Source organism: Poecilia latipinna, unplaced genomic scaffold, assembly GCF_001443285.1.
Source record: "Poecilia latipinna isolate Pla-1442-1.1 unplaced genomic scaffold, P_latipinna-1.0 Scaffold43, whole genome shotgun sequence".
NCBI lineage: Eukaryota > Metazoa > Chordata > Actinopteri > Cyprinodontiformes > Poeciliidae > Poecilia > Poecilia latipinna.
The window spans coordinates 150,051-160,025 of record NW_015112659.1 but is presented as its reverse complement, the minus strand read 5'-3'; the positions used below and the strand labels follow the sequence as shown (position 1 = coordinate 160,025).

General features: G+C 37.3%; 1 protein-coding gene across 3 annotated transcripts; it reads left to right on the top strand.

Annotated features, from left to right (window-relative positions):
* The first annotated feature begins 1,804 nt into the window (after nt 1-1,804).
* exd1 (exonuclease 3'-5' domain containing 1) lies at nt 1,805-6,825 on the top strand. 3 transcript variants are annotated; one of them, XM_015048886.1, is made up of 11 exons: nt 1,806-2,116; nt 2,205-2,270; nt 2,351-2,381; nt 3,143-3,220; nt 3,285-3,375; nt 3,866-3,952; nt 4,034-4,138; nt 4,224-4,304; nt 4,732-4,875; nt 5,361-5,552; nt 5,910-6,825. In XM_015048886.1, exons 1-11 carry the CDS (start codon nt 1,987-1,989, stop codon nt 6,483-6,485), a joined length of 1,581 nt encoding a protein of 526 aa, XP_014904372.1. In that variant the 5' UTR covers nt 1,806-1,986; the 3' UTR covers nt 6,486-6,825. The 3 variants fall into 3 exon arrangements, with proteins under 3 accessions (XP_014904387.1, XP_014904372.1, XP_014904379.1); XM_015048893.1 differs by having other exon boundaries at nt 1,810-2,116; nt 3,143-3,219; nt 3,302-3,375; XM_015048901.1 differs by lacking the exons at nt 3,866-3,952; nt 4,034-4,138 and having other exon boundaries at nt 1,805-2,116; nt 3,143-3,219; nt 3,302-3,375.
* Nucleotides 6,826-9,975: the final 3,150 nt, after the last annotated feature.

Sequence of the window (9,975 nt, the reverse complement as noted above, 5' to 3'; positions counted from 1 at the left end):
TCGAGATAAATGAATTGTGATTTTTTTTTTTTCAGGGATGTTATTCAACTTATTTTAGAAACAAAATAACTGTTTGTCAGTCATTTAAGCTTATTGGTTTCCACTGATATTTGGGCAAACAATAAAATAAAAAAAAATACTCAATAGCCATATTAAGCTTATGAGTTATTTATCTTCTATACCAAATAATATAAACAGCCACATAAAAAAAGGTTACATTTATCTTAAACACCTAGACATTTACTTTTGTTTCCTCAATTTTTTGAGTCTCTTGCTGGCTTCAGGGTATAAATACATGGCCTTAAACTGCATATGTTTCATGCCATTGAATGCCATTATGCCACCTTGAATGGAGATAATTGCATCTTTGTGACAAGCAAAAGAGAACAACTGCACAGTGACAAAAAGATGACAGATCTGGACATCAACACCATCCTTTCATCCAAAGTCTTTATTCGTTTTGTTTTTAGATGACCACCAGCCTGAGTTCATATTTTTTCCCCCTGGAAAGTTGAAGTCATATTTTCAGCTATCTGTTTTTGATGAGATTGTATGTTTCTCTCTTGTCCCTGTGTCACAGTTGTTCTGAGTGATACCTTGAACCTGCACCCAAGTGCCACTGACTTCATTTTTCCTGCTTTGTTTGTTTTCTCGCTCTCTGATATTAAGTCTTGAAGAACTATATTACCTAAGATTACATGAGGGAACTGGAAACAATACTGTTTTATTATTTGTTTAATCAGCTGATTCTCCTTCAGGCTGACAGGAAAGAAAACTCTTAGTAACAAGCTTTTCAGTGTGAAATGCCTGTTTATATACCTTTTGTAATCTGGATTGTACACTCTGAAATAATGTGTTGTTTTACGTCTTCTGCATTTTGTGTATAGATATATTTTGCATATAAATACAGGACGTTGTTAAAATCTGCATGCAATTACTTCACATTTACTACCGTCTAACGTAAAACTGAAATTTGCATGAGTTTTGAATAGAGTGAATCAGAGAGACTTTGGACTGACAGCAAGCAGCTCAGTACTTGAGATAAGGTCACCCCCTTGTGGAGGAAATACAGTTTAAACTCTTGCTTCTTTCAGCAAGAATTGTCATTAATTTTTGCTGGAATGTATGTTGTGTTCATGTAATAGAACAAAAAAAAAAAAAAAGGAAAAAGAAACCGTGTCTTTATACCCAGGCCTGTACTGAAGAGGATGTGGGCTAGAGCCTTGTGGTGGTGCCTACACACGTTTCTTTGTAAAAGTTAATTGTAACTAGTCACTCAATACGTCATTTTAGGCTGCTAAAAAAAGAAAAAAAAAGAAAAAAATATTTTCAAAACATCCATTTATTATGAAAATATCATACATCTTGGGCGTTACAGTTACTGTTAGGGGACTATGATGCATCCAACTCATGATGGATACAAAATATTTATATATATATATATATATATATATATATATATTTATTTATTTATTTATTTATTTATTTATTTATTTATTTATTTATTTAAATGTATTTACTAAAATGTTGACACTTTGAAACAATTGTTACCACTTTATGTATTTATTTGCTAGATTAATTTTTAGAATATTATTTTTTTATGTTATCTATATTTTATTTATTTATTTATTTTCATTTATTTATTTCTACATGAATTGTCACATGTGGAAATACGTTTAACCCTTTGTTTATATGTTGAAGTGAGGGACTTCTGGCTCTTCAAAGTAGTGTAAAACATATACCTAAATAATTGTCCATAATTGTCATATTACTATTATTACTATTTACTAATCAATTTTATTTTCCACTCGTGTTTTATGAGTTTTAGGAATTCCGAGTCGTTCTGAACGCAACTTGAACTCTGCGCCGCTGCGCGCTTAAGCCATTAGCATACGTTTGGTAAGTGAGTGTTAGCAGAGCTAGCTGGTCTTTGGAAGCAACAACTGTCCATTTCTGGCCAACTGATTACCCAATTGCACTTTCAAGATGGTTCTCGACGACGCCCAGTTCATTTCATTTCTGAAAGGAAAACGCGTTAAACTGACTCTGAAGACTTCTTCGTACTTTGGCGTCGTCTTACGCATCAACTCAAACAAGACGCTGGTTTTGGCAGACGGTCAGCTACTGTTTACGACCCCACCAATTCACATTTACTCGATGAGTATGGCATTACTTTAACTTTTTTGAGGTTATATTTGTTCCAGTGAGTGGCAGTAATGGATGCAAATATCCAGGAACTAAACTCTTCTTTGGACGCGAGATTGTGAACGGTGAGTACTCTAAAGGTCAGAAAGTGTTGTCATTTTGCTGTCGGCAAACATCTAATTGTTTTGTGTAATTAAATCACAAGTTGAATTCGCCAACGAAGAAAACGATGACAGGTGAGTAGGCTATCTCGATGCAACTCAATAAATTAAAAAATACATTTATCTATTTCTTTACGTTCATAAAGTGAAACTTATAAATTATATGTCGATTCATTTCGACTGCTTATTTATGTTTATTTCGATAGTTGCGGCTAACCGATAATTACCACCTAAAAATGAGTATTAAATGAGAGGACTATTAAATGAGACGAAAAAAAAAAACACATTTACAGAAATAGCATTTTATGACTTACACAAATACGGAGAAGACCATTAACTTGATAGTTGTCCAGTAACCAGTCTATAGTGTCCTCCCCAAGCAGTTTAAGGCACAAAGGTTCATTGCAAAACAAAGTGGTTGCTATGCTGTACCCAAGCTTTTTTGTGGAAAAGTGTCTGGAAAAAGCAAGTTGTGCAACAGCCACAGACTGGTTACCTCAATACCATTCAGCATGAGCAGTTAATTTATGCAAAAAGAGCCCAGACATAAATGAAGAGCATGGGTACAGTTGGTGAATGTATTATTTTCACTAGTCTTTTTTTTTTTTTTGTATGATAAATGTTTACTGGTCTTTTGTAAAATGTACAATTTCTGTAGAAAATTTATAATTTGAGTTCTATTAGCTATAACTTATAATCTTAAAAGTGATCTAAAATAAGAACTCAAATTCCCTTTTTATAGATGTGGTACTTTATTGAAATGTACTTGAAGATTATAAAAAAATGGAATCTGTAATGTGGCAATTTATGGTGGGATAAATAAAAATGTTTCCCAGGAAAATTACTCAGGATATGCCTGAAAAACACCTGGATGTAGAGAAGTTTCAGCCATACAGAAAGTTAATGACATTAGGTGAGTTTATTTTATTTAAATAATCCCACATTCAAGCAAACTTTCTAAGCTTAGTCACTTTTGAGGGGATTCCCATTTCCAGATGACGATGAAGACGAAGCGGAATGCATCAACTTTGTGGTCATAGATGAGATCCATGAGAAGTTTGGACCTGCTGTAAGTTTACTTACTTTCTTTTTAGTATTAAAACACTGAACACATAAAATTATGACCACTGGAAAGTGAAGCCATTATTTTCATATAAGCATATTTTCATTGTGGCACCTGCTCTGGGGGAGGGCAGCAGATACTAATTGAACATCTTCCTCAGGGCAGTTTGTTAAAGCTGTTGAACTGGGCAAGTGTGAGGATTTGAGCAAACTTGTAACGGCTAGACGACTCACTCGGTTAGAAGGGGAAAATTGTCTTTTTTGAGATTGTATCATGTTATAAAATTACTAACTGCTAACATCTCGTGGCAAAATACAATAATGCAATTTTGGGGAGTTTATTGGAGTTTGTGCCTTGACAGGTTAGGACTGTTTTCTCAATAACGGGGGTAACAGCACGTTGTTAGACAGGTCATAATGTCATGCTTGATTGTAAGTCATAAGTGTTATTTCCAATGTGCCGATAGAAATGTTAAGTGTCAGGCTCGTTGGTGTAGGTGATGCACATCAAGAAGCAGCATGTGATTGGTGTCGGAGGTGAAGGAGTTGAGCTCTTCAAAAATGGAAGATTATGTTGGCTGATGGTGAGAAAATCTGAATTCTTTTGGGGCTTTTTTAAAATTTTTTTCATTTTCTCACAAATATTTTAAATGCAATTGCTTCAGATTGCCACTAAAAACAAGGTGTACTTGTTTGATATCCTTCTGCTTGGAGCGCTGGCCTTTAAGAATGGTCTCTCCATGATCCTCGAAACTAAACACATACTGAAGGTGAGTTTTATGTGAACAATAGAACCCAAAGTTACTCAGAGACAAACCGTATCCTGCCATCTTTGCTCATTTGACATCTTTTCAGGTCATTCATGACTGTAGAGCCATTGCTGGAAGTCTGGCAGCTCAGTTCAAGGTGAAACTAACCAATGTATTTGACACACAGGTAAGTACATGCGACCAAATTTTAAATTAATGTATTGTTCACTTTTAGCAGTATTTCAGTATAAGGAGAGAATAGATTTTAAGTGTTTAATTTTTATTTACTTTTAATGATTGTCCTCACAGCTGATGAAAACTCACAAGTCAGTTTCTCAGAAAATTTCAGTATGTAAGAAATGTATGTATGTTTCAGTTTTAAAATTCTTACTACATTGTCTAATCCTGTTTAATATCCTAATGTAAATTAGTTTGGGAATTTTATTTTTTGAGTAAACACTTTAATTATATCACTCTGTAGTAAATTTGAAAGATTATAACAGTTGTATTTGCATCAAGTCTGTTCATTTTGTAATCTGTGTTTTGTCTGGCTTGAGTGTCTTTCTGATGAATATACTGTTTGATTTTCCATTTTTATTTCAATTGATCTAAAGGTGGCAGATGCCATGTGCTTCTACACGAAAACGGGCGGCTTCCTTCCTGACAGAGTCAGCACTCTCCCAGAGGTAGTAAGTCTGCATCTGAAAGTGCCTTCCTCCAGGCTGTCATCTCTTCATGTGAGGTCAAAACTCACCAAGGTACAGCGTTTATTCTCCTCGTTTTATTCAGTGTCTCCTCCAATAGGGCAACCATTTAAACCACATCGCAAATATATTTTAGTCTTATATTGTACTATTAAAATTAAACCTGGTATTAGAAACAGATAATGAACCACCCAACATGTCTTGTTGCATTTACCACTTCGAAGTTTGGTAGATGATTTTTTTGTTTTTCCGTTCAGGCTTTTGTTAATTGAACTTGGTTCGATCCATTTGGTAACCCATATTGAGTTCTCAGAAGCTTAGAGTTTAAGTTATGCATTTTATGTTTATAAAGTGCTATAATGATACGGCAGACCATATGGTTGTGCTGCAGGAGGTATTTTATGTGAAACAAATCTGTTCTGTAAGGCGTTCAATGGATTTACCATTTTATTGTATCAAGAGGATCAATGAAGTCAGAACAATCAATAACTAGAATTTTGTGTAGAAGTAATTTGTTTGGATTATTGTCTATTTAATAGGAGGAAATGGATATGTGGTACAAGCGGCCTTGCCCTGTACCGCTCCTGAAGGTGATGACCTTATCTGTGATCCATCTGAAGCCTCTCAGACTGGTACTGCTGGACACACTGATGACCGACTACATGATCCTGGTGGATTCGTACCTCAAGAGTAACCTCGATAAACCCGACGGACTGGAGCATGTCACTATGGTCAGTCATTCAGAACCAAAAACTGACACAGATGTGAAAGAAAAAAAATGACTCTACACTTATTGCAGCACAAAAAGCAATAGTGAGCAATGTATAAAGTTAGCTGCTACTTGATGTGATAAAGGTCATTGTTATCCATAGATATAGTTTTGGGCAGATTTTGGGCAAAGTCCAAAATCTGTCTAAAGGTATACTCTAGAAATAAATCATGATCTGCTGTTTAAACTGGAGTGTTAAACTGAGAAACCGGAAAGTATAGGTGGTTTTTTTGTTGGTGAATCTCATTTCGGACTATTCATAGTGTCAGTAACGCATATTTGTACATTAATAAGTAAATTTACCTGTTTGCATTCACAGGAAAACGTGCTGGAGTTACCTAAAGAGCTCAGGAAGCTGGATGAAATGCGCCGTGAGCGGCAGGAATGGGCTTGCAATCGTTACCCTGTGACAGAGCGAGGGCTGCTGGCTCGCTTCAACCCGTATCCTAAGTCACAAACCACACCTGATGCTGATGGCCACAGCGGTACACAGCCTGACTCCTTGGAAGCTGGAACTCCAGCACCACATCCATCACCAAAAGTGGATAAAAATACTTCCCTTACCACAAGATTAGACAAAGAAAGCAATCAGATGCAAGCGCATGTGATGGGAAGGGGGATGCTGTTGGGGAAAGAGCAGTCATCTGTCCCAAGCTTCCTGTCAAGTGGAAGAGGTTTCCTTCTCCAGAAAGCACAGTCTCAGATTCCTGAAGAGGGCGCTGGTGGCATGAAAAGGCAGGAGATGGCTCTCAGAGCCAACAGCCCTACACTCACCAAACCTGGCTCCAATAATGACGAATCTCCCAAAAACACTTGTGATTTGGGAGAACATCCTTCTCCACCCTACCCGTCCATCTCCTCACTAATCCAATCATTTCGGTCCTTCAGAAATTAAGAGTCGGGCTGTAAAACCAAAAACCAAAGCTTTACGTACACTGGTTGGTTCATGCTGTGTAATTTTTCTGACCACTAGATGGCAGCAGACGTTCTTTTACAAAAGTACCTTGTAAGCCTTTCTGAGAAGCTTAGAGCCAAAATGTGTTTTATTTGAGCTTTGTGACTCACTTTAAATGCAGAGTTTTTCTGTTGTTTCGTAGTTTTGTGTTCTACTACTTTTCGTTTAATCTGAAAATTTCCAGAACTGATGAAAGTTCTAAATGTTTGACATATAATACAGCTTTCTTGTGATGTATAAAGAAATAAAAGTATTTCCTTTGGAAAGAAAATTAAACTGCCAGGATTTGTCTTTTACTACTTGCAGCTTGGCTTGCATTGACATATATATTCACTAAGAAAAAACATTGCTAGCTGACTCTTTTTGTAAATACTCATTGCACATAAAAAAAAAAAGACCCAATCTTAGTAGTGAGTACCAGCAGCTTTATTCCTGGTGTAAACTTGTGTAATTGGTCACAGGTGGCAAGCACCTGCTGCATTCTACAAAAGCTGATCATATCCAATTAGTGTGATGCTTTGAGATACCACGCAGATTTTGCAGAGGCGCTCTATAGCCGTTTTTCTTGGGTCATCAGCGATATTGCCGTAAAGGCATGATCACAACAGGAGGGCATTGCTGCATCCTGCAGCGTGAATGGGGGGCTCTGTTGTATAATCACATCTTGCTGCGTGCAGAGGCTTGGGCCCTTTCCAGGGCTTTCAAATTGAAAGCATGAAACAGATAATGTAGGATTTTAATTAACTGGGAGGCAGCCAATCTTAAAGCCCTGCATCTTTCTCTTAGCAACCAGCTCCTCCTCAGCTTCTGTTAAACACATGCAGGGTGGAGCCCGTCCATATGCTCCCCTTAAACGTTTCAAACAGTGGTATTCTTCAGACTGTGTGTTTTAGTCCAGCAGGGGACTAAAAAAGTTAAGCGCATCGTAATGCTGATTCAGTTAACATTATCTTTAGTTCTAGAAAATTCAGCAGCTGTGAAACATGGATGCATTCATGGAAACTTTCCTGAACAACAGAAGGGGAGCTTTATTTATCTGTGTCAGTCAACAGTTAAGTTGTTAGGGAGGAGGTGTGTGTGTGTGTGTGTGTGTGTGCGTGTGTGTGTGTGGTGGGGGTTACAGGTCTCCATGGAACCATGGAGGACAAGCTGCTGTCATTGACCACCAGATTGCAGCTCTTATTTTAGAGGACCTTGCATTTCCTCTCCGTCACAATAATGCCTTATGTGCTCCACTTCCTGTTTCTCAGGCCTGGGAGGAAGGAACTGTGAGCTTGTCACACGGTAGTCACCATTTCCTCCCTCCCTACATCCCAACTACCAACCCCCCCTCTTCTGCACTCCCTACCCCCAAACTTCAGACAGTGTTATGTCCTTCAGAGGGGAAAGATGTCTGCACCTTCAGCATCATAGCAGGATGTGTCTGAGCTATTTTTAAGTTCAAGTCGGAAAGGTAGTGTACAGACATAAACACAAACTTTAGGATGGCCAGCTGTGTTGATTTAGCATTTGAATATGGAGGCTTAACTGTGTTGTTGTTTTGACTGAGTTGTGCCTTCAAGATGTCTTTCAAAAGAAGGATGAACATTTTAACATGACACTTTCATATTCTGAGCATTGTAAAAACATTTACAATCCTTGAACTTTTTCACATTTTGTTGTGTTACAAAACAGTGTGAGATGTCATTACATCCAGTTAATACCTTCTACAATCACTTTTGGCTGCATTTGCAGTGCCAAGTCTTTGGTTGAGATCTCAACCAGGTTTGCACATCAATAACTGAATGTTGTACCAATTATCAAATGGATTTAAGTTTACATTTCGACTGTGCCGTTCTGACAAATTAATGCACTTTGATCTGAATATTTTCATTGTAGTTGTGATCATTCATCTTTAGTTGTTTTCCATCTGGAAGGTAGCTCTTCAAGTTTAACTTTTTGTTTTGATTGCCCCAAACTCAAAACCTTCTATTTCCTCTGTCCCTACTGAAAAAAAAATAAAATCCTCCTAATGTTATACATGACATTCTGATAGTTGGGGTGAACAGCTTCATCGGGGTAGGTTTTCAATTGGACAAAAGTCTTTCCATTTATAAGTAATTAATTGGACAGTGTTTTGTCTTGGAATATTTTTTCCTAGCCTAACCTTCCTTTAAACTTCACAACTTTATCCCGGATTATTATGAGGCTGCTTGTTCTCTGACATTTGGTTTTTTTGATTTGGTGACTTCTGAAAGCAGTTGTTTGCAATGATTTTTTATTCACAGGTATCAGAGTAAAGGGGTGGATATGAATGCATGCTACTCTTTTCTTTAAAGCTTTTTAAAATCCAGGGCTCTTCTTCCTCAAATTATAAATTTCACTGTACTTTGTAGAAACTGGAAGGGTATAAATATTTTTTTCCAAAGGCATTGCAGATTCATAACACATCACAGTCTTTATTTATTTTTGCACCACTATTCCGATATGACAGATGAATGTCAGACTGTATCTCAGATCACCTGCACTCGTGGCGCCCTCCAAAGAGCACCCAAAACAAAGGTGTTGGCTCCCTCCCTCCGTCCTTCTTTATAGAACTACAAAGGAACACAACAGGTTGATGGTCCTGAGCAACCCCGGTGGGGTTAGGCCTCAGATTTCTCCATAATTAATAGGCTGTCATTAATTATTAAACACCAGGATAACTTACTGAAAACCACTCCCTTTAAATAGCACCTTGTTAAACAAACATGTTGTTAGCTCTTTTTCACTTCTAAGCATGTCATTAAAATTTACTGTCGAGTCGCGCTGACTAAGTGTGCACTCAGATCACGGTGCATTTCTTCAGTACTGCTGAAGTTGCAGAAACGTGTCCTGTTGGACTGCTGGACCATGGGTAATCTTGTTATTGTTTGTGTGCATTTTTTTTTAATTATCCCCATCATTGATTCCTGCTTTAGAGATGTGTTCCATCTAGCTGCCTTTGGGAACAGCAACAGGATCTGCTGATCAATTAGTCTTACTAGACTTAGAGCTTGTATTCAGCAGTTCTAGACCTCCTACAACAAGCTACATAAATGTTGACAAAATAACACCGGTTTCATTATTCATGGAACCACATGTAATTCCTTTGTATTCCTAAGAATGAAGGAATATAACCTTATATCAGGTTTCGTGAAGCTGCTGGGCTGTGTCCGTAGACTGTCTCCCATCTGCCGATAAAAACCTTTTGTTGAACCCTGCTTACTCCACCAACTCACTTCTATCTTTTCTCACATTACAAAATGACCCTCTTTTGCTCTCCTCAGTTCATTTTCAACTGGAGGATTAATATTTAACTTGGGAAAGATCGACCTTTCCAGATGGTTTCTAAACTCCAACAAAGCTAAGAAACAAAACCATGCATCAATATTTTAGCCCACTTCAATAACTTTTTGTTTTTTATGTGTTT

What these genes read in the sequence shown, in the direction of transcription:
- exd1 (XM_015048886.1), top strand. Translation starts at nt 1,987, where the DNA reads ATGGTTCTCGACGACGCCCAGTTCATTTCATTTCTGAAAGGAAAACGC. An exon ending in TGGACGCGAGATTGTGAACG is followed by an intron (nt 2,271 to 2,350) that starts GTGAGTACTCTA and finishes TTAAATCACAAG; the next exon opens with TTGAATTCGCCAACGAAGAA. An exon ending in GACTGGAGCATGTCACTATG is followed by an intron (nt 5,553 to 5,909) that starts GTCAGTCATTCA and finishes TTGCATTCACAG; the next exon opens with GAAAACGTGCTGGAGTTACC.